We start from the raw sequence: 25,723 nt of genomic DNA, 5'->3' as shown, positions 1-25,723 counted from the left end.
ACCAGCAAGTATTTCATCCTGAAAACACCATTAAAACATATTTTGTCTCTCTTCTCAAAACCAATCCTACCCTTTGGAACCCATTCAAGTTCAGGATCATGCTTCAGCCTTCCCGGACACTCTTTGACTAGAAGGCTGCTGAGAAAGGTGAAGGACCAGCAGCCTGCCAAAACCTGCTCACTAGGGACAAAATGGGCTGAATGTGGGAGAAGGAAGGAAAGCAATAAGAAGAACAGGACATAGCAGAGGATTTAGCCAGCTCCAGCCTGAATTCCATCAAAGGAGTGGCCAGAAACCAAGTTGGAGAAGGGTTGACGTGCCTGCTGTTTGCAGTTCCTGGCCAAGTTCTCACCAAATTCATCAGGGACCCTCCCAAATCTATACTAAGAACAGCTGCTGATAAGAAAATATCTGGGTAACAATCTGGCTCTGTTTCCCTACCCTTACAACAGCTGTAACAGGATGAAGTTTTCCACTTCTGCTGCCCCAAAGCTGAATTGAGACCTGGAGAACGTGAGCATGTGTGTGTGGAACCTGCATCTTTCACACCATTTCAGTTTCTGCCTGCTTCTCACTTTGGTTAACATTTGAAAAATCCATTTCCCCGAGTGACTTTTTAAAGAGAATGACTTAAAGCTGGAAGCCAAAGGGACTGTCTATAATTTTGTTTGCTTTTGGTTTTGCTACAAGATAAAAAGAGCGGGGAAAAAACACTCAGTACATAGTTTTCATTTTACAAGCTGAAAAAAAAATAAAAAAACAAAAAACAAAAAAACCTTTTAGGAGTATAGTTGGGAGAAAGAGTTTATCAAAACTTGTCTGAGCCTTTTAAATGAGCACAGCTCAACAGCAGATATGAAAGGCGATGTCTAAGAGAAATTGGGTCAGCAATCTGCAACAGTGTACTTGCCAGGGTGATCACTGTGAACCTACAGCTAATGGGGACATCAGCATCTCCCAAATACGAGGATGGTGGAATGACTGGGGTGAAGAAGCAGCCTGTGGAGGTTTGGGGAAGCAGAAAGACTGGGTCATAAAAAGGATCATAGACTGTAATTGCTGTTGAAAAGAAAAAGAAAAAAAAAGGAAGAAAAGCAGGTGATGTACTTAAGTCTTACTTTCTATATCCTTAATGAAAGGCACTGTTTTTAAAATGGTACTTTTATGCTTAAAACATAAAGTTTTAGATAGACAAAATGTTTGCCAGGAATCCATCTTAAATTAGATTTTGGTTTATTTGCTCTGTTTTTTTAGCATGTTCTATCTAAATATATATATATATATATATTAAAAGAAAAATAAAGAAAAGTAATAATCAAGAGTCATAAATTTCCAGCAATATCACAAAATCCCTCATTAGCTTTCTGAACGCTCAATGTCTCCATTGATTTAACAAAACGGACAAGGTCTGTACAATTTTTGAGAAGACAAACATGACCTAGTAACAGATTGGTATCTCTCTTCTTGGGGCTTTTCAGTGCATTTATTTAATGGTCTTGACGTACATTACTTAAGAGAAACATTAAATGCCAGTGCTTTGCAACAGTTTTGTTACTGTTTCCTTAAAGTAAACAAACAAAAAAATACATTCAAAAAGCAAGGCTGTTTTGTTCATGTGATGGCAGAGGCTTTGGGCAGCTGCAACACGCACTGCTCTTGCTCAGAGACATTACCCAACATCAGTCAGCTGTCACCAAAAGAGTTGCACAGAAAGCATTAAAGGATAAAAAGACAGGGGGGGCTGGCGTGGGGGAGAACTGAGCAAAATGCCACAAATGCCAGCTAGTCTTTCCAGAAGGAAGACACCAGAATATGTATATTTGGGGGAGGAAAAAGGAGGGGGGAAAGAGCACTAACACAGAGAAAAACTTGACTTCAGGGGAAAAGCAGCAGCTCTCTGAAACTTGTTTAGCAGGTTTGCATTCCTAATGTAATCTGACTTGTGTTGGTGGTGGTTTTTGCCCTATTCTTTACTTTGCTTTCCAAGAGAAATGTAACAAAACCGAGGTAGAAATAATGATGGGCACACTCCAGCCTGAAAGATTTCTAATGGATGCTAAATGAAGATTGCATTAAGGACAATGAAGCCATACGTACACAACAAAAACTCAACTTTACAGTTTGGGACGGGAAGTAAATGTACTTTGAGGGTTCCGTTTTGCTTTGTTATTTGTACTGTTTGTTTGGTCACAGTCCACTGCACTGCTATAAACAGCTCTGCAACCCCTAGCTCTGCCAGCGACCTACACTGATTCCACTCCCTACAGCTTCACCAAAATAGCCTCAAAACTATGACTAGAGCCATGCAACGAAGGCCAGTCGTCACAGCTTAAGGTAATTTGCCTTTCAGAATCCTACCAAATCTTACATTTGACTGTTTCAGATGCTAACATAAACCGATTAAGTGGCTCTTTCATTCATCTATGCATCTTCTAAAGACTGTATCACCTTATTATCAAGGAGCAATATGCTGAAAACTCTTACAGCTTACCAACAAGAAAAATCATTCTGCTCTGGTTTAATGTGAGAAATTGGCAAGAGAACCATTCCTGAACACTGGGAAATGCTTCTGTTTCTATTTTTAAAAACTGTAAAGCTTCAGTCATATCACGCTTTAGTTTTTTCCTGGATACATTCAAAGTAATTTTCCTTGCCATATTCCAATTGTTGAGGTAAACATACATATTTAATATAAAGTAACATTGAAGCCTAGCCTATAACTCTCAGCAGTACATAGTGCTTTCAACACATTCCTTTGAGGTACTGTACAAATCACAATCACTTTCCTGAGTTTTTGCAGACAGAACATTAAAAGAAATGAACTGCAGAAATTAAGGTCCAGATTACCATTACCCTGTTTTACCTGTTCTTAGTTTAACACCACAGAACAGACAGGATTGAGGAATACTGTTGCTCTTAGATTAGCAAAAAATCTGGCTCTCTGTCGCAACATAACCGTTCATCTCTTTAGTCCAATAATGTTTGAAGTTAAAGCTCTTTTTATTAGCACATGCCACCAATGTAATTGTGAGGCAAACAAAAAATAAAGCACCACTTCAGGCACTTGACAGCAACTAAATCTCAAGAACAGCAGAATGGAATCAACACACAGGGTTCATGTCCTTCTGAAATCAACCCACTTGCACCTTGCTCCTTGGTGAGTATTGTCTAGCTTGAACAGAACTGAGCATCAACATGCGCTTTCTGTCATGTGTGGCTTTTTCAGATCAGCAGCTCTTGTTTGATGCACTTTTCCTTCAAGTATACCCTGGCTCTTTAGAGACAAGGTAAATCGTAGTCTTCCCAGTACCCTTTGCAATTTTAACACTACTGAAAAGGGTTCTCTACCCCTATGTAGCAGATTCTGTGTGTGCCAACATTCATTACATTTTTTTTAAGTAGCATCACTGACTGCAACCAAACATTTTGTTCCATTCAACGTATGTATCAAGCTCTTTTTGAGATATGCTAGGCTGTATCTTGCAGAAAGCATTTTCAAAGTCTTGATATGTAACTGGCCTCAACTGGCTGGGCATAATGGCTGAAAGGTCTGTGGCTGGCATGGCATGGAGTGGGCCCACCACGGCTTCCTGACACAAGTGAGCCACATCTAGTCCAGAAAAGCCTTCTGTGCGCTGGACAAGCAGTGCAACCTCCTTGTCATTGAGACAGTAATTGTGCTGTGAGAGCAGTTGTACTATTATCTGGTGTCTCGCTGTGCTGTCAGGAAGTGGGATTAAAAGTCGTTTCATGAAGTACCTTCGAAGAGATTCATCAATTTCTTCTGGTTTACTCGTGGCGCAAATTACTACTATTTGGTCCTCAGCAGAAGTCAGTACAGTGTCCAGCTGCATAAGGAACTCGGTTCTCATCCGACTTACTGGACTATGTTCTTCACTCACTTGAGAGGAAAGGAGCATGTCAATGTCACTAACAAAAATCACCGAGGGTTGGCGACACCTTGCCACGAGGAAGGAGGCATGGACAATTTTTTCTCCTTCCCCTAACCACTTTGTGACAAGGCCAGAGCCAGTGATTTTGAAAAACGTGGCCCCCAGCTGACTAGCTATACATCTGCCCATTAATGTTTTGCCTGTTCCCCGAGGTCCAAATAAAAGGATGCTCCGAGGTAGAGCAGTCAGTCCATTGAATGCATCTGACCTCAATACTGGCCATAAAACCTCCTCCTTAATGACGGCCTTTACTAGATCTAGGCCAGCAATGTCGCTCCAGTCCACGGGAGGTCCTTGGTTGATAATCTCATTGGTAACAAGGTCAATGAGGTGTGTGTCAGTATTCTTCAGTTGCTCGTCCACAGAGTGGTTGGATGAGGTAGCTGCACGAAGTCCCGGGCCTTGCATTGGGTGAGGGAGGAGCTGCCTGTGCTCGTCACCGTGCTCATTCATTACTGGGGAGCTATACTTCCCAAACGAGTCACTCGATCTCGAACCCAGTGAATTTTTAGTAGTACTATAGGATGGGGGTGTTAGAGCCCTACTGGACTGGCTACTGAATTTCCTTTGCTGTTCAGAGGACATTAGCTGCTTTGTTGGCTTAAATGCTAAGGATGATGTTTCAGCACTTCTGTCAAAACCGTTCCCTCTGTTTGCATTTGAAATGCTGTTGTCTGGCATTCGATACATTGGACTCTGTGTAGATCTCTGTTGGCCATAGCTGTAATTTCCATAACTGGAGTCCATTTCTCCTTGCCCTGCCATGTAGAAAGCTTTCCTTTTGAGAGAGCTGGCTGAACTGTTTGTCAGGGCAGACGGCGCGATTGGCGTCAGACCGTGGCCCTGGTAGGAGTAGCTGGGGACAGTGGTTGGGGGCAGAGGGGTTGGAGCAGGGATTCCTGAAGGCAGGTAAGCCGAGGGTGGCGGGGCACCCCCAGGGCTGTACCCAGGGCCAACAGCAGTTTGAGGAGGGTAACTGGCAGAAGGGTAGCTGTAACTGGAGAGATTGGAAGTCCCGTTGTAGCCAGGGACGAGGGCTGGTGGTGGTGGCGGCGGTGGGGGCTGTAGAAGTCCCGAGCTGTGCAGGGGGGATGGATGAGGGGATGGAAGTGCAGGTGCTGGCTGGCCACTGTAACTGGTATGCAAATATGAGCCGTTGTATCCTGTGGCATATTCCTGAGATGGGAGCCCTGAATGAAGACTGGGAACGGTGTGACTTCCACAGGTGCTGCTGGAGTAACTGGGTTCAGCCAGGTTACTGGCCACCCCAGGAGAGCTCCCGATGCTGGCTGAGACATCTGCGGGAGGGAGGGCTGCACTTACCCCAGCCTTGCTGGCGGTGATGACATCTGGGACACAGTTCATGGGATACACGCTCTCCGAGTTCAAGGATGGCTGCCAAGGCTCACTTTCATTCTTCCGCCCATTCACCAGCCCCGAGGGAGCTTCAGAGTAATTGCTGAGAATGGGTCGCTCAGCCGGGCCTTCTAAAATCCCGGAATATTTTTCTGCATACTTTTTCAGAAGGTTGGAGGCAGTCAGAGCCGAGATGTCGTCGTTGGCCCAGGCGTACTGGTATGTGCGCTGCAGGTGCCCCCGGTAGGCTTCCACCTTGTGGGCTGGGGACCGCGTGGTTGAAGTGATGTCGAAGTGCTGCTCTGGCCACTGGGCATGCTCCGGCGTCCACTGCATCTTCAAGCCTAGGGCAGTAGGAAACAACAAAGTTAACAGTGACCTCAGCTTTTTCCTTATGTTTTCAAATGAGTTCTCAAACATACAGTCTGTGAACTTCTTCAGCTCTCTGAAACACCGTACTTAACATCACAAGTCCTTAAGGAAAGAAAACGTACCCTTAAGAAGCGGTATGGTTGTTTTGTTACAGGCACATACACACATAGACAATTTTTTTGCCAATTCAGAAGGGGGTTAATTTTTTGTTTAAAAAATACAGGTAATGCTATGGCTCTCAAAGTAATTAAATAAAATTCAGTATATTTTAAATACTCAGAGTGGAGATTTACCGTAAACATACAAGCCATCCAACTGCTCTGTCCCCTTTCATCACTGTTTCAGTTTTATATTTTAACCAATATAAAAATATGAGACACAGCTGACAGATCACATCTAGGATACCTCTCTTATTTGGTACTGAACACCTAGTTAGCAGAGTATAATGCACCCTGCACAGAACAATATGACACAGACATAGCAGGTCATTCCATAATCCAACTCTCATCTAAAGTGGTCCACGACAGTTTCAAATCTGCTTCGTGGAGTGCAGCAAAGCAATCTCCCAGGCAGCGCTCTGTCGCTTTCATCACACAAAGCCTACAACTCGGTATGAATTACAACTGGCTCCTTTCTGCCTCTCAGTTCTGTTGTTGAGGGTCTGGAAAAAAAAAACAAGCATGACTTGTCTGTCGGTCTCCTTGCTTGCTTTCTCTTCCCCCCCTCTGCTTCACAGCCTCCAGGGTACAAAGAAAGAGGGTTAAAGAAAAAAAAATAAAGGAAAAATAAGGATGAAGAAAAGGAAAAAGAAATGAAGCCAAGTCCCTAAAAGTTCTGTGGCTTCCAGAGCTAGCAATAAAAAAACCCCGAAACAAACAATACAAAACCAAAATCAAACCTATCATTAAAAAAAAAAAATGCAAATGTCATTTTAAAGTAATTAATCTTTTAATAATGTGATATGAATTATCCCTCCTCTTCGTAATCCACTGCAATAGGTAAGAGCTATTTACAAGCGTTAGGTAACCCCCTCCAACTCGTACCTATGCATGGTAGACACATTGCTGGGTTTTGTACAGCTGTATCAAATAGACCTCCTTAATCTCTCTCGTATTACCAAAAGTGATTTTTGCAAACAGTCTTGTGCCCTCTGGCACAGATTCCCTGATAAGGAGGAGGCCTAGTCGAAATGAAGCATCTGTGGCACTAGCTCCCCTCTGAATTACTGCAGTCTATTTTGACAGCTTCTACCCCCTCCTGTTTCTCTCCCCAACCCCTTTAGCTCTTCATTGCCTGACTCTGGCATCTGACATGGCCAGCTTAGCCTCGCTGAGCTAAACCTAACACAGCACACAGTTTGGTAACAGAATGGCATGTTTATTCCCTTCTGACTCCCTCTTCCTTGTTTGCAAAACCACTGCACCAGACACTGGAAGTTAATTAGCAGGATGATGCTGTGCTAATTGTGTTAATTTACAAGGTTTTAGTCAAAGAGAATCATGCCAGGGCTGGCACTGCTGTCATGCTTCTGACTTAATGATTAAGAAATACTGAAAACAAGGTGGGAAGGATTGCAGTAATTACACAATAAATGAATAAAGCAACAGATTCATTTGCAATTATATTTTATTGTGGTTGCACTCATTTGCATTTGGATTCTTTTTTTTTTTTCTTTTTTGGATTCATGTATTTGCAAATCACCAAATCATTTAAATTTAGGCTGAAAATGGCAAAGTACCTCTAATTGAGCCCTATATTTTATTAGTACAACTACTGCAAACCTCACTCCCCCTGAGCATGCCATTGATTACTTGCGGATTTTTTTCTTCCTGAGTATTCTCTCTCTCTCATTTTTCAAACACTTTGACAACTTGATAAAAATGTCTGTTAACAATTATACAGTTATCTTAGAAAAGTTAATTCAGAGAAGTGCTTTTGACAAATGCAGCTTTGAGACTGAGGTTTTGTCAGATTTATTTCTATCATTTAGCATTAATATAATATTTTTTGCTAATTGCTTCTGATGTTTCAACCATTACCTTTCAGAAGGAGTAAGTATATCACGAAATTGGGAGAAATTATAGAAATCATGTATTCAAATAATTGCATTTTAAAAAATACAATTTTAATGAGAAACTATGAGAAGTTTCCAGAAGTCACACTTTGTTAAATTCTACTAGAAATCTGAAGAACAAATCACCAAGAGCCAATCGCCAGTAATCAGTATCTGAAATTATTCTAATGTAATGAAAAATACCACAAGCTTTTTTAAAAGCCAAAAATATTAATGTTCCTGTAACGTAGAACTGCATGACAGCATACAAGTTCACTGCCTCATTAAAAAAAAAAAAAGTCAAACAGAACCAACAAACAAACAAAGCCTGTGTTCTGCAATGTTTTGCTTATAAGGTTACCAAAACACTGAAAGCTTCTGTTACAGCGCTGCAGAAAAACTTGAGTAGGTTGATGTTTCACTAGATACTAATGAACAGATGCCATGGGAAAGACTCTTTGAAAAGAAAGCACTAAAGCAGCAGTGAAACTTTGGAAAAAGAAGGCAAAATAGACATGGATGGAGCAGAGAAGCTGATGGGCTGTATTTGTACTGTAGCTAATGAATATGTTTTTGGCACATTGTTTTAAACTGCTTCTAAAAGAAAGCCTATTCAATTTAAAGAGATAAAAGAATGCACTGGGTCAGAGCTCAACAACATCGCACACTACCTACTCTGTAAGCTTTTCAAAATACCTTACACAAATACTTAAAAAAATTCATCAGTTGGTCTTTTTTATTTAGAATGGATCATGTGTTTTTAAAATAAAATAATTAAATTTATAGACACAGTGGGGAGATGTAATTTGATTGTGCAAAAATTCAATTCTTTGAATTTTATTCGTCTAGATTAATTTCTTTTCCTTATTATAAGGCTGCAAAAGAATGTCAGAAAATCTAAATTATCCATTGTAAGAGGAGGGAAAAATCCCATCATCGGCATTCTTTACTTAGAATAATTGCTAGATAGACCAGTAGTTTCACACTGTCATGCTATCTTTGGATATGCTCACTGAACAATAATTGAAAGTTTATTTATTGATGCATATTAAATACCAGTGCATTTAACAAAGGCTGTAAAGGCAGGATTAGGCTTTGATTAGATAAGCTTAAGAGAACAGGACTGTTCTCATCCCTTGAAACATGAGCATTTATTCCAGCACATCGCAATCATTAGTGTTATTTGGAAGCATAGGTTAATAGCTAACCATAGGCATATTTTTTGCATTAGTAAGCAGTGAAGAAATCTGAATTTACATGAAGTCTACTGGAATGGTCTGGACTGGGGGGCACAAAGAGCCATTTCCTCAATTTGATATTAATTGAAAAAGCAGAAAACTTTTGCTAGGTTTGCCTCTATTTGATAATAGTTCACAAATTGTTTGACAAAAGTCAAATGTCTGATTTGGGAGAAAAAAAAAGAAGCAGCAGCTGTTGTGCTTTTTAATTATGCAAACATTTCCCTTCCCTTTGCCCATCCTCAGCCCCAAATTGCTTAATGTTTGTAGCCACTTCCTCTCCATATTTCAAATTGTATTTTATTAATTATTTTTTTGTTTGAGCTGATACATATTTCTGCATTTCTTTTGTTAAGAATCCAAATGCTGATATAAACATGTAAAATCAGGTAAATCAGGGCATATTTAGAGGTTGCATTTTTTTTATTTTAGTGTAATTTAAACTCTGAAATAAACCACAGTCCTGCAGATAGTGCATTTGGTTAATAATGTTCTGAAAATCCAGAAGGAACACAAGGCTGAATGTATTTTAAAAAAATAATCTTTGCTAACTTAGGAATCCTCTGAACTATCGACATTTTTGAACTGTGTAAAGTGTGCTGGTATGGGCCGTGAAAGGCAAAAGGAAAGGATTCTCTTCTTTAAGTACAGGTATGTACTTATCAGAGAATTGCTTTTAAGATAAATTTAATACATTATATAGAGAGGCAGTGAGGCTATTTTAGCAGTATCTATTTTCCCTTGTCCTGACAGCCTTGCTATACATCCCTGTTCCGTAATTCTTACAGTTGGATCTATCTGGATTACATTTAAAGTAATTATAGTCAACAATTTCATTACGGAATTACTTCAAACTAAGTGTTTGACCATATTTCCCATTCTAACATTGTGCACTTAGCCTGAAAACGGAAAATTTAATACACAATACTTCATCTGTTGCGCATATAATAGTTCCATATGGCCAAAAGCTACTTAGATATTCAGATGTATGAATTCAAATTAAAAACAAATAAAAAACCAAACAAAAATAAAATAACGCCAGAGTTACAAAAAACTAACATTGCTATCTGAATGCAAAAAGGAACAAGCAAAATCCTACACATCCTCACTGTCCAACAGGGCCTGATCCTGCTGGGAGGGAAGATGAGTTTGTGCATACAAAGAACCCCCTAGTGCTGGTGCCCTCAGCACCAGGTCAAAACTTCTCATCCCCTTACAGGATTGTATCTGTCAAAAAAGATAAATAACTAGCCTTTGCTTTCAATTTAAATACAAGGATTTCTGTTGAAAACAGGCATGGGAACATGGTCCAGAAATAGGACCACACTGGGTAAAACCACCACAAATGATTTACAGTGTCCCAATTTGTTGTATTGCACTACTAAGTAGTTAGTTCATTTTGTTATATTGCACTGGGTGTTTTTGTTATATACATACACAAAATATTGGTTGCACCTTCCCATGAACCTTTGCATCTCCCTCACCTGATACCCTCTATGTCTCACCTCCCCCTGGGTCAGTCCCCATTGATCAACAGACCCCCTTCCCTCCCCCTCTTCCCTAGGGCTTAAAACTCCGTGCACAGGAGGGTCTCCACCTCTTTCTCCTCTTGGGCTCCATGGTGTAGGTTCTACATTAAAACTGTGGGACTGTGTTCCATGAGGATTAAGAGCACCTTTTTGTCTTTTATCTTCATCCTAGTCCAGATTTCCCCCCGAGGTCCATTGCTAGCCAGGGCTGGACCGCAGGGGCGAGGGAATTTGGGTACCAAATCACCAACTTGCCTAGCAACAACAATGCGCTTTAGAGAAAGGATACCGGGACTTTAGTAAACCTTTAATTTATTCACAACTCTACTAAAATAATCAAACTAAAATTAAATCATATGCAGCTGTGGATTTTTGAAGATACTGGAAGAGATTGCACTGCACTTCTACAGATGCTGGTGAAAAAAACCTAAATGTCCCAGAGCTGCTGTGCACAAGGCACTAGAAGCAGGGCAGTACACCAACCCTCTCAACCAACTACCAAAGTTTCAGTTTGGATCAGGGGCCTTCAACTGTTCCTTCAACATACCTGAGGCAAAAGAAAATAATTCTTCTCTTCTTGTGGTCTCTCTTTTCCTGCCCCGTTCACCCCTGCAGTGCATAGGTCCTACCTAGCACAAATCAGCAGCTTTCTTTGCAAGTGTCAGGAGCTCAAGCAGGTTCTTCACTTTAGGCCTGTTGTTAAATATGACCCAAGGAACTGCCTAATGCACTGTTGAAAAGGGCTGCACTGCACCAGGGGTGAAAGCAAATGGATGCTTCTGCTAAGTGTTGTCCATAGCAGATGGGTAGGAGCACACTGCTGCAAGGTAGGAAACAACTCCAAAGCCACAGCTCTAAGTACCACCAACCATTTCCCTCTAGACTTGAAAGTGCATGTGAACTTCATCACTTTGGATTGCCTACACATTTAGCCTAGGACCCCAAAAACTCTCCCTGCCCACTGAACTACTACTCTCAGCCCTGTCCCCTGTTATTCAAGATACTGAGTATTTACACAACAGACGACAATGATTTTACCCAAGGGTTTGTTTCCTGTGGACATGCAGAGATTGGCACTGCCAAAAGAGCTACTGACTTGAATAGATGTTTCATTGGGAACATGCCAGTATACCTCAAACCCCTTACTTCGGTGAGGGCTGAAGGTGTTAATACCTTGAGGATCAGGCCATAAAGTCACATTTTAAAGTCCTTCTCAAGTATGGGGCAGAGCTGAATAAATGAGTCATGCTGTAACCGCTGTTCAAGATGTAGGACACACAGCTCCCTGGATTTGTACTAAATCTGATAATATTTTATAAGACTGTATACTGTCATATGTCCCATAATAATAAAAATTAATTCAAGATAAAACAGTTCTTTTACACTGAATTTTTTATTAATAAGCATAATTTCAGCTGTTTGAAGATAGTGCAACTGATCTCTCTTAATTGGAAACAGGAGGGATTTTGAAGAGTGGATTGAGCTAATTATGTTTTGCAAGGGAAAAAAAAAAAAGGAAAGAAAATGATTCCCACATTTATTTTCTAATTACTCAGTGAAGACCTCTGCTCTAGTCCATGAGGAACTCCTTTGACGTCAAAGGACTCGGTGGGAGGATGAGCCTCCAACTGAGATGCCCAGCTGTACAGTCCCAACTTTGTAAGCTTTTTTCAGTAAGTGGCAGCTACAAACTCACAATAACAGGCCTGGAAAGTGCTCTCAGCATTTTCTTGGTAGGGGTCTGTTCTTAGTATATATGCATGCCCCACACATCAGTGGGAGCAAGCTGTTTGGTAGGGTATTTACAATATGATTTCCATCTAGCAAGGATAGTGAAAGCATTTCAATCTTTAAAACAAAACACTTAAATCATGAGTAATATGGAGGATCACATATATGTCAACAACACTTAAAGATGAAAGAAGTAAGAAAAATGCAACATATTTTATGTGAGCCTGGAACCATTAAAAACTAAATTATGAAATTAAAAACGAGTTCCAAACTGATATACCTCAATTATCTAACTTAAATACTGTCAAATGATTATTATTTTAAAATCACACTTTCACACCTTACAACAGCAAATTGCAATACATCTACAGCAAATGAGTTCTCTTCCCACAAGCCCCTCCCTCCCTGTCATTTACGTAAAGCAACCTTTGATAGTTACAAAGACACTTCTGGCTGAACAACCTTTAGAAGATCCATTAGCTTCAAAGGCCTTAAAAAACAGAAATAAGAAGAAATAATAGTCAAGTAAGCAAAGGGAAAATATGTCCAGAGATGCCAGGGAATATTTTGCCAGCAGAAGCAGGCTGGATGTGGAGGCCAGCCTGGCAGCAGCCCGCAGATGTGGCTGGCAGGGACTGGAGCTATCACTGAGGCGCTCCTGGGACCTCCCAGCCCGCTGCCCACCTCGGTGGTGTTGGTTTCTCTGCAGCAGCAGTCCCTGACACAAAAACATCCTTGCCGTGTCATCACACTGATGCACAGTCACCACGTACCATAAAATAAAACCATTTATGCACACGTGACTTGGAACCTGTCTACGTAAAGGATTGGTCATATTTGTGATTAAATGCAGTTTATCTTTGAAATATTTTATTATGTCAGTTTGCCCTCAACCTACTAATTTGCTCATAACACTTTTCTAAACCAACTAGAAAACACACTAACGAAAACAATAATTGAATTTTCTTTTACTCTATTATGATGCTTCCTCTTGCCAGGATTTACATTTTTAAGCTGTTTTTGTCAAGTAGCTCTGAACCGTACCATGTCTTTAATGGACCTAGCATGCTTTGTCAGTGCCAAATTAGTAAGATCATCATAATTTCTGAGAATACTCAGAAAAACAATAGCTGTAAACAAATGTAGGCATAACTTACATGAAAAGGATTACTGTTTGCAGTCCACTGAACACATACTTACAGCTATAATGTATTTTTAAAAGATTTAATATACCACATAATTTGCAATTTATGCCTATATAAACATGAAAATCAGTGTAACTGCTGTAGGATACCTAATGCTTCTAAGAATTAGAATATTCACATGATAAAATATAATAATGAATAAATTCAGAGTTTGGCCACTTCGCACAAGTATTTATGCATATTTGAAAATGCAAAATATTTTAGACCTGGAGTGTGACTGTGTTCCCACTGAAGTGCTTATTTCAAGACTCAAACAAACCCAACTGAAGCTTTTAGAAGTGCAGCAAAACGCATACTCTCTTTTTAGGCAACAAAATAGCAGAAGTAGCCTTTTATTTGGTTTTTCTTCAAGAAGTGGAGTTTGAAGCACATTTACCTTGAAAGAGCATAACACAAATCCTTAAAAGCAGAGCAGACAAAATACCTTCATGCTTTATTGTGTTTCTCACGTAATCAGCTGAAGCAGGTGAAACACAAAACCCTGAACTTGTTTTTTAGCAAGTAAGTGAGAGGCAAAAGGAATAAATTTTCAGGACTAGGGAGCCTGTTATGGAACATTCGTATCTTGACCCAAGAGCTTCTAGGAAAAAAAAACCCAAAAACTTTAATATCTGAAAATTATAATTTTTGAATATTGGATTCTGTTAATTTTCCGTTTCTGTTGCTAATCATCTTTTAGCAAATGGTTTCCTTTTACTCTTTCATTCACACTTAGAATTATTGCTTTGGTTTCTTGCCACTAATAAAGCTTTTTTAAAACCCTTTTTTCATGTATCATAAATCCATTAAGACAATTTCCTTCTTAAGCTCACTTCCTTTTGCCAAATAAAGATCATGAGGACGTACCACACGTGTCCAAAGGGACAGCAGAGCTAATGAATATGTATGTTTTATGTCACAACAGAGCACTCCCCTTGTTCTGCAGTATCGACCTTCTCTTATGCGAGTAAATAACAGGTGAGCACTTGTGCATGAGGATAAATGGGGTTAAAACTGCCATACAGGGACATACTTTATTTGAACAAAGCGGGTGCACAATAAATACAGATTTAACTGATGCTGAGTTATTTTTACATCAAGTTGTTCCAAAATGTTAGAAAATCACCTTGCTGTAAAACAAGACCAAGTTAGACAGCAAGCATTATTTAAAATATATTTCCCTTCTACTAACAGCAATAGCACTCTGTATAAATTCCACCATAATATAATTTTAACATATTTTTTCACTCATCATATCTAAAAAAAAAGTAGGTATGTATTTCACAGCTTTATGTATAGCAACAAAAAAGTTTATTCCAGAGATTCATCTAGCCAACTCTATTTGCTTTAAAAATATGAAGGTAAAGCTCAATTTTCAATAAGTTTCGAATAACTATAGTCAGGTTTGACCCATTACATTCAACTAACAGGAGTGAAAAAGCAAATTTATATGGGCCAGTAGTACAATGCTCCAGCTTGGAACCAGGAATACTACTTTCCTTTTAAAGCACTTATTTCAAAATCTACCCTTGTAGGATAGCTATGAACAGTTGCTTTACTCAGATTAGAGTACCTCTGCTAATTAGCTAAATGAGAACAAATACTGATTAAATGTATATATAGAAGTAATCTGATACTCAAGAGAAAAAAAAAATCCCTAACATGTGTCCATAGTATACAAAGCTTTCTCAAAAACTGTTTATGTTATTTATGCTTTTTGGCAATCTGCACATTAATTTTTAATGAAATAGTAAAGAGATGTTGCGTCTCACACTTCAGTAAAAATATTCTATAGCCAGGACTGGTTGACATAGTGCATTAATTCAGTGTCCTTCACTCCTGGGACCCGTGTATAATTTAGTCCAGCCTGAAGAAAATAACTTTGATCTGAAGGCTGTGGAAAAAGCTACATATGAAATGAGTTTTGGTGGGTTTAGTGTTGTTTCTTATATACAAGACGACATATGAAGATAAACTGCTTTAGAATGCTCCTGACATGGCCCAGGATTAAGAGCAGGGAGCTTTTAGCAGAGCTCATCCACTCTCTCCCTTTTTCCCATCGTACCAGACACACACTACACATTTTTCTCTACTGTATGCATCAGAGCAGCTACCGCTGGCACACCCTGCCTTTCCAAAGAGAATATCCTGTGCAAAAGGATTGCATTATCAACCTGTACACTGATTTGGTGTCTCCACTAAAAACCCAAACAAACAACGACGTCTATATTACAATATGGGAGATCACGTTGTTGTAAGAAGGGATGATGTTTCCACATGGAACCCGAGATTTCCTCCCCAGGGTAGAGAACACCTAAGCTAAGTCATCAGAACTGTACTAATCACGCTCTTAGGGAAAAAAAGAGCTCTGGCACAGCTCCTTCCCCGGCTCGGCTGTGTGAGCAGCTGACCCTTCCTTTCCTTCCTGCTCCCCCCAAAGCAGAGAAACAAGATTAAAAGCAGAAGCACAACCAAAGAACTGTAATCCTAGAAAAACTAAGCTGAGATAAATCTTTCCCCTACTTAAACCTTTCAATTACTGTATTTCACAAATTCCAAAGATTCTTTCTTGCTCACTCAATAAAATGTATCTGAATTAGCTACTGAAAAATGGAATATAGCCAATTTTTTGCATGCTCTTGGTTTGGGACTTACTGTATTATTTCCTGAGCATTTGAAATGAACTATATAGATTGTTCAGTTGGCTTGACAAATTATCTGGGGGACGGGGAGAGGAGGAACAGGGAATTTTCTATAGACAAATATAGAAATCTCTCTCTCCTTCTCTCTCTCTCTCTCCATTTATATATTTTAGACACACAGGCACAAGAGAGAGAATGTCTCAACTGAGAAATTGAACTCTGTGTATGCTGATATTTTTTCCATATTCCTGGAGAGAGTGGTAAGGAAAAGAGACTAACTCGTCATATTAGATATTGGTTCTCCTTTCTCAAAAAAAAAAAAAAAAGTTCATCCTGCAACAGAAAAAGTTAAGCCATGTCCTAAGACACACAGTTTGTCATTGAGAGGGTGCACAGGCAGAAAAAGAGGGCAGAAAAAAAAATAACATACTGGTTTTAAAAACAGAAAGAAATTATAGAGCCCAGCTGATAAAATGTCACATTCCTTTGCAGCTATCGCACAAATTTAGCCATTTCTGTAAACAGCCTTCAAGATACAACAAAAATCTAAACCATGCAGTGATTATATCAATAACTAGCTGACTACTGTTGGTAGCTTAAATAACAATAATCTGTGTTATTTTTCTGTAATTTTCTCCATAGTCTTATTGCATATGTAGTCACCTAATGATGAAATACTTTTAAAATTTGCTTGAGGGTACAGAAGTCAAGCTCCACTGATTAGCATCTCAAAGCACACTACAGCACTACAGGCACACATTTGTATAGCAGAATAATAGCACTTGTGTTTGTATGCGGCTAAAAAAAACCCCAACTCTCCCCCCCTACTATTTTACTTGATGTTTGGTGATGCACACTGATGAAAGTCCTCTCACAAAATATATACAAAATATAACAGCTAACTGTAAGGATTTCAAAAAAAAGGTAGAAAGGTAACATCACAAAAAGGAGGCAAAAAGGGGTTTTGAGGCCAATACAAGATACTTAGATCCAGGTTTATGGGCTTGATTCTTCCGTCACTTCTCTGGTTTGAAGTCAGAAGAACTACTGAAGTTTACGATTTATTGCAAAGGAGATAAATGTGCCACGTTAAAATGCGTTAATTACATAAATTACATTTTATTCATCAGTGTTTAGGGTGTGTGTTTAATAAAAATTCATCACAGAAAATATTTCATTAAAATCTTGATAGAGAGTTCTGATATTCTGATAGCTCAGTTTCTGATTAATTTCCTATGTCTAATTAAGTGGCATTCAAACTTTATTGAATGTGAGCCTCCCTAAAATTCACTGTAAACTGACTGGACAGTGTCTGATTTCAGCTATTTTCTGAGACATAAGTCCAACAAATTACTTTCAGCAGCCCTGCATTCTTCCCTGTGGGTCCCCCTTCTGCCATTTCTCCAGGCATACTTTATTACAAGGTTTTAGTTAGAAAAGTCTCCATCTAATTTTATATTAAATAATATTAGAAAAATGCACTCATATGGATTTAGTATTAAAAATGCTATACACTATCAACAGGAACGTTAGAAACTTACCACATATTCAGCAATTATAAGCTTAAATTATTTTTTCTATTAACACTTCTCTTTTCATCCAGAATGTGTAAGTAGCATAAAGAATGACTTAAAGAGTGTTCAGCACTAATGTAATTAAACACACTTAGCATCAAGAATTAAGTTCACAAACAAATAGATAGTCACTGAAGTATGTGATACCTGTAGTAAACATTTCTTAAAAGTTGCTTTTACTCCAGAAAAAAAATAAAAATAAAACAAAACAAAGACCAAACAGACTGTATTATGAGGTACTGTGAATGCTGTGAGATTTTTGTGATTGCATGTAAAAGATTTACAGATCTGTAAAAGATTTACAGATAACAATTGAAAGGTGCATTACACTAATCAGAGGAATGCATACCCTCTGCAAAGCAGGTAGGAGTGAATCATTTTAATTTTCTCTCTTCTTACATTTTTATACTATTACACAAGGGAAGCAGAGGAAACCTAAATATGACCCTATTTAGATATACTAACTGAAAAGCCTTTGTACAATTTTTAAGCAAACAGGATTGTGCTTCCAATGCTGCCCATCTAGTTTTCCAATGTGTTAAATTGGATGGCTACTTGGACAGCTCTCTATTCATTACTGAACTGTGGAAAGGAAACACAGAGGTGGCATTTTCCTTTTAAACCATCTAATGCCTTGTAGCCAGATTCCAAAGCATCAAGGAGACATTTCTTCTTTTTTCCCTTTTTTTTTTCTTTCTTTTTTTTTTTTTTTTTAGACAAGCTGTCGTAATTGAAATGAAGTCTAATCAGACTCATTACTGTTTTCAGCAATTTGCACCACCAAAGATGCTTATTAGGTAACAGTGTTTAATAAACCACTCTTTAGAAAACTACCAGTAATGAGCTCTTAACAGCCAATCTTTAGCGTGAATGTAATGTGAAAAGTGTTCCTAGCACTGAATAGATTTTCACATTTAGTAGTGTCATAATTAAGCTCAAGGAATTGGTAGCTGTGATGATAGATATTTACTGCAATATAGACTTTCCTCCCCATGAAAATATTTTTGAAAATACTTGGGGTTCAGTATTTCCAGAGGAAATTTTAAAACTGCTTAAAATACTGTACAAGGCTGGATTTGGTCTATAAATGATACTTAATCAGAGTATTTACGGAATGTACAGAGTACCGCAAGTCCGGTATCAACTATAAAGCACGCATAAAGTTAATTCCACCTAGCTTTGTTTGACTGCTCTTCCATCTCTTAAGAATTCCAGTCATTAATATACAAACAATAAATGTTGTCACCAGCTGAATAATAATGAACAAAAATGGCCAATAACAGGAGATACTTGAAAAAACACTTGTCAGTTCTCCTTCCACAGTAACAGCTGTAAATGCTTGAGAAAAACCAGCAAATTGCTTGGTTTCAAAATAAAATTACAGATATCTAATAAATGTATATATATTTACACAAACATACAGATACAGCTAATGCTGTTTCTCTTATATGTTTCACATACTATCAAGTCCCAGTACCTACTTAGCACCCAAACCCCCCAAATTCTTAATGTAAAGAACACCACAGCTCTGGAAATGTAACACTGTGACATATATTATTTGTAAAAGACAGCCACCCACAAAAGCTAAGTTTTCTTTGATAGAAAATTCAATTTAACTAGATGCACACCTTGTCACACTAGTCGCATCAATACTACTACCTAACAAATGCTGAAAGTGGCAAAAAAGAAAATAAAGTGCATGTATAAACTCTAGCTAATTAAATATCCAGAGAGAATCTTGAGGAATAGCTTCTGTTCTGAAATATGATTGATTTTGGCTTGACATAATATTTAAAGTTATCAATAAGAAATGACTGAGACAACCTTTTTCTCTCCCACTTGGAGAAATACATAGGGACGTATGTAAACAAATGTTGTTTTGCTTACTAGAGATTCTGCTGGACAAGGTTTGTGCTGGCAGCCAAGACTTTGGAAAGAAGTGCATAAACATGAGTACTCAATAATGAAACCACCAACAAAATGATGAAGACCAGTTCTCTCAGACCAAGATTTTTATATCGGAATTCCATGCTAAGATGTCAAGAAGAGTTCCTTACTGAATGAGTGCTCTCACTGCGTCCTTCATATACCCTAGCCCCAAACTTCAGCAGCCCTAAATGCAGCCTCTAAGCCTCCATATCTGTTTGCCGCTTTCTGAGTCAATAGGACAATGAGAACTGAGGCTACCAAATTAATGCCAGTTTCATTTGATTTTGTGGTATGTGCTTCTTTGCACTACAAAGTGGAAAAAGGAAAAAAATCCCAACACAACCCCAAACCCTTAACTCATTCCCAGACGGGTTTTTGTAGCCTTAAGATCAAAATATCTTCCAGTTTGTTAAATCTGAACTGAATTTTACTTAGACCCAACATTTTTAGTGCAACTGCTGCTTATCCTATCATGCAATTCCAAACTCTGCACCTTTAAGTCAAATACTTAGCTTCTGCTCTTTGCAAAATAGCATAACATAAAATACGATAAAATAAAATAACAGAGACTCCACAACTGCTTTGGACTGCCTTCTCTTGTACTTGTGAATAATGCATTAAACTTCACATCATTTGTGAGTGACAACCCGATGGTCCAAGATGCATAATATGCATTTTGTACTGTTGATTTTACTAAGCACAGATGCTCTGAAGCATCAATTGTTCATCAGTAAGTCCTTCAATATCATACATTACGATATTTTTTGTAGTTTAATAGTGGGGCTGACAGAAATATAGCATCCACAGGAGGTATTTTAGACATCATTATAAAGCTATGGTTACCATCCTTACTTACTTGTAACACAAAATTAAAGCAGGGGGGAACCTTCAGTATATTCCCTCTGTAGCCTAACACTACCACAAAAACAACGAGTTAGAGAATCACTTTTCAGCCTCAGATCCTCTGTATTTTATCGAGTCTACAAAACACCAGACTGCTCACCTAAGACGCTGACCCCGAACAATGCCTGACTTTCAATAGAAATTGAGACTTTTCCTCCTGATATCTCCCAAGCCTGCTTAGCCTGATCATAAAAGCCTGATCTGACTTTTAGAGGAGTTTCCATTGAAAAACTAGGACCTACCAAATTTTACACTACTCCAGGGTGCTACCCTGAGATGGCATGTCATATATACATGAGAATGGACTAGCATAAGAAACTGCAAAAGCGTAGGAAGTCAAAGAAGGAGGTGAAGCTACAGGGGCAGGTTGAACCCCAGGCAGAATCTGCCTCAAAACATTGAACTGGTCAGAAAGAGCAGAAGCATTCTATAAAAAGGACAGTGAGAAGAACCTTAACACCCATATTTAAGGTGCTGCCATCAACCAGAGCCTCCATGGTGTAGAGGTTGAGGACTCTCCACAGGGCCAAGCAGGAGATGACAGCTCAAGTGGGAATATTTGCTGTCATCAAAACCAGAGTTGAGCCCTGGAGTGGCTTGTTTCAGGACGACTCTACCATACAAAAGCATAAATAGCAGAAACAGGACTCCATGAAAAATTTATTGCACCTTCTACAGTAGCACACACACCTTCTTCTCCATCAATTAAATTACACTATTATAGCTTACCTCCTCCAACTAGGACTCAGAAACAACCACAATTTGCCCTTCAGCAAAAGGTACCACAAAGACTTGTAGGGCACCTTTGAGGACAGAACACCTCAGATTTCTGTTCCCTCCTCTCTCTATGGTGATTTTCCAGTATATGAAGGGAAACTACAAGACAGCCAGAGAGGCACTTTTTGCAAGGGCATGTAGTGACAGGACAAGGGGGAATGGCTTCAAACTGAAAGAGGGCAGGTTTAGATTAGGTATTAGGAAGACAGTCTTTACAGTGATGGTTGGTGAGGCACTAGAACAGGTTACTTGGAGAATCTGTGGATGCCTCAAGCCTGGAAGTTTTCAAGGGCAGGTCAGATGTGCTCTGAGCAATGTGGTCTAGTTGAAGAGCATGGCATGCTCATGACAGAGAAGTTGGAATTAAGTTGGAATTAGGTGATTTGTAAGGTCCCTTCCAACCTAAATCATTCTATAATTCTATGATTTTTTAAATTATTATTTTTATTTTTGTTGTGGTTTTTTTTTTTTTTTAGTCAAAAGCAGCTTGGATGAAATACCTCATGAAATTATTTTACTTGATGTCGTGCATGGGCCTTTTTTGCTGGCTTTTGCAAAGGAACAAGCCCCTTCCCCTCCCCCAAACCCAAAAATAAACTCAATTGTTCCAATATAAGCAATCACTTGTCCGAACAACTGCACAAACCAACTCTGCAGACTGCCAAGGCTACTGCTCTATTATAACACATTTACAAAAGCTACATAATAGATGAGTTGCAGCAGATGAGAACATTTGTCCAACAGACTGCAATCCTTTATCTTAAGGCAGACAATATTCCCTGCATTTTACACTGGTTTTAACACATAGACTTGCCAGTTCCTTCTTTAAAGGTAGAGCAGTCTAGGACAGAACTATCCTAACTGAAATTGTTTAAGGAAATATCTCCTGATGACATGAAGGAAGCAAAAGGAACACCACTAGGTCCTATGCAATACAGCTGTGGGTTTTGCTGGGGGATGGAGGTTAATAAAGCAAATGCATGTGTAAGTGAGGAACATATTTGCAGGCTTTGGATGGATTGGGGTGAGTGCAGCAGAAGAGTCCTTGTCTTTATTTTTTCATTGAGTCCATTTTCTCCTTCTCCACTATAGAGCTTTCTATTTATTTTAGCATAACTCTGTATCTTTGTCATTAAACAATCAAGTTCTAATAAAAACCATAATGCAAACAGCCAGCTGTGTAATGAAAAACAACACAGGGTTGAAGAAGGGTTCCTGCCTGATCTCAGCAGCAGATTAGCTTATGCCCTGCAGCATAAGATGGGAAATATTTTCCTCGCTATTCCAGTTTTGATTCTGTATTTGTATTTTATGTGGATTTTAAAGAGAAGAATTATAGAGCTTTGATTCAGTGAAGCTCTCTCTCTTTCTATGTATACATATGTATAAATGTACACATATATTTATTTCCCCTTCTAGTGCAAAGATGATGTTTATCTCTAGTGATGGCTCAATGTCTAGTCTGGAATTAACACAAAAAATCACACAAACAGAAAAGCACCCCCATGTTTTGGACTATCCCAGTACAGACTATATCAACTGCAATCCTGAATACATATCCTTTTGAGAAATTCTAAGTGACTCTTTTTTCAGCAACCTTCCTGCTGCACTATAGTATACTGCAATATTATTTCTGCCTAGAGAATGATATAGTTTTATTTAACAAAAAAATGTAAAAAAAAAAAATCATTATATATAAATTTTATATAAATTTTATACTCCATAAGCCATATTAAGAGTTTATTCACTGGCAAAAAGATAGGAGATCTCCAACAGACACAGATCTTTCAGATGCATCTTTCTTCCTGTATCTGACATACATGACCTCCTTCTCCCCTTCCCCATTCCTCAGTTCTTTACATGCATTTCTGCACTGTCCTCTATCTCAAACTTAAAGCTGTGCAAAATCAAGAGCAGCAGTGCTAAAGGGTGGTCAGAAAATAGGACAGCAAAGGTTTTTGAAGTGAACAAAGCAGCATCCTGTTCCTACCACCTATCACGCTTGTTTCTGGTTTCTTCATGTACTGAAGGCCAGGTTGGGTGATTGCCACTCCAGGAATTTAACTGCAGATACAGCACAGCCCTTCAACACACTCACTCCCAATGGCTTGTGAAATTCGTGTGGAGAAATCCCATCTCAGCCTCTGTCAGTGCACTTGCTAAGTGGCAAGTGAATACCTAACCCACCATACCAGTATGAGGGGACAGCTGCTCTGAAGACATAGTTAATACTGAGAATAAAGTAGACAGCAGAAACAAAAAAATCCCATTTACGAAAACTTTAGAAACTTCAGTCCACAAAAGACAGGAAAATGAGTCAGAACCTTATTACTCAATTATTTACCTTTATACTCAATTATTTTCTAAGTACAAAGCTAAGTTAAAGGAAAATTTAAATTTGCCTTAGTTAATTTTTTTGCTAGCTGTTTTTTATTTTCTTTTCCTTTTTTTTTTTTTTTTTAACTTCTCATGGTTTTCATTAGGCACATAATTAGCTAGGCATGTTATTATGCAAAGGTCTTTTGTCATGTTTTCAAGAATACATCCAAAACATTTCAAGTAAATATCCTATATTTGATCTAATAAAAATTGCCTTGAGTCCTATCCATTTTTTTTTTCATTCTATATGTTAAACTGAGTTTGCCATGACTGAACTAAAAAGTACTTGATAACAAATGGTTACGGGGCATGGGTTGATATTTAAGAGGTAAGGTTGCACCAAGGTAGGTTTGATGGGCCATTTTGTATTGAGGATAACCAGCAATGACATTTCTTAAAAAAGGTCTGGATGCTAAAGAGGAGGAATGCTCTAAATGCATCAATGAAAACTGCTGCTGAGCATGACTGCTTTTTTTAATATTTTGACTATTTTCAAAGGAAAGACAGTCATGGTACAAATGTTTTTTCAATAAATCTCTGGTGAGTACCGGGTACTTCTAAGATCAGTTACACAGCATACTCTTAAAATGATTAAACTGTCTCTCACAGCACTTTAAATGATAGACTGCCCAGAAAAAGCACATAGTGCCCCACAAATTAGGAATTGAAGCAGTAGTTGATAAGCTAGAATGAGCTCTGGGGCGTTTTAGGACACACCTCACCCTCATTACTGGGCTGCCCCTCTTGGAAAAACACTTCCCCTTGTGTAAGGTCATTCAACTAGACTAAAATATCTCACTGTAATGTTACCTCTTTATAACACCTAACATACTTGGGTATAGAAGTGCTGGTTACAGGATGAACAATGAGCTTACTTTTATATGCACTGCATAAACATACCACCTGTGCGATTTAGTTGAAAAGGAAAATTTAATCTGTATTTCTGGGATGGCTCTATCTAAAGTCACAAGTTGCTGTGACAGAGAATTTAAATTGTTTGAACAGTTCCCCTGCTCCCTTCTTCAAGTTGTTATGAATGTCTATAATTTAGGCCTCTGTGTTGCTAACATGCATGTGGATATCTTGTTAGTCATATGAATAAAGCTGCATAATTAGGCAGTGGTGTAATTTGTAGCCTCCAACTCTTTCTTCCACCTTCCTTTCCTGATGCTCCTTGAAGAAACTGCGATTTATGTTGGTGGCATATCGTGCCACCGCTACTCACAGAAAAACCCTTTGCCTGAGATTTCTTTGAAATTAGTCACAAGAATTAAACCTTCTAGCAGTCACGAAGGACAGGGATATACCGCAACAACTCCTCCGCCTCCCACGCGTGCGGGGACTATGTTTGCTGGAATGGGAATTTGGGCAGGTGACCAAATGGTTAACTATGCTTATCCTTTCATCCTCTAAACTGACAGAGACTTCTTTAAATTCTTAGAACTCCTTTTACAGAATCTCTGTTTGACAATTTCTAAATGTGCCCAAATGTGCACCAAGTTCATCTCTATTAACAGGAAATGAAACTGAAATAAAGAGGCGCTCTTCGTGTTGACTGCAGGCATTTCAGATTTCATGGCAGCCCGTGTCTCCCCAGTGCCTTTCACATGGAAGAGATAATGCGTGTGAAGAAAAACAAAATTGCAGGTTTAGTAGTGTCAGAATCTGATTTATGCCAAAATAGAGATGTCAACAATAGCAGAATAAGTGACAAGTGTTAAATTACCCAAAGAAGTAAATTCTGTAATTATTTACCACCCTGGCATGTGATCCTTAACAACCTCCAGACCTAAAAGGAACAGCAGGAACCATGCACATTTTGAAATTCAGCATTTTTTCCTCTTTTTCTGAGAAAATACTTTTTGCCCCCAATTTTTTTTTTTAATACAACCAAGTGCCACCATCAACATTTCAAATAAAACGTCAGCATCAAGCCCCACAGCTGAATATGCTGGGAGCTGAGTATACAGTCATCTGCAAATGGACAACTTTAATTCGATTCCTGGCACCACTGGCCATGCTGAGAATTCTTCTATCTCTTCACACCAGGGGTTTGCTCTTTTAAGCATTGCTCCCTGAAGGGAAGGCAAAACTAGAGAAAGA

General features: G+C 38.8%; 1 protein-coding gene across 3 annotated transcripts in view; it reads right to left on the bottom strand.

The window, feature by feature from the left end:
* Positions 1–1,553: 1,553 nt before the first annotated feature.
* The window catches only part of FIGN (fidgetin, microtubule severing factor), a 100,971-nt gene continuing 76,801 nt past the window's right edge, over positions 1,554–25,723 (bottom strand). For all 3 annotated transcript variants that reach the window (XM_083864687.1, XM_083864688.1, XM_083864689.1), the window contains one exon: positions 1,554–5,653. In XM_083864687.1, the coding sequence (XP_083720813.1) occupies positions 3,405–5,653 (2,249 nt within the window). In that variant the 3' untranslated portion in view covers positions 1,554–3,404. The remainder of the gene's footprint in view (positions 5,654–25,723) is intronic.

This window comes from Zosterops lateralis, assembly GCF_965231275.1.
Source record: "Zosterops lateralis genome assembly, chromosome: 7".
Taxonomy (NCBI): Eukaryota; Metazoa; Chordata; class Aves; order Passeriformes; family Zosteropidae; genus Zosterops; species Zosterops lateralis.
This window is presented reverse-complemented; position numbering and strand designations above follow the sequence as displayed.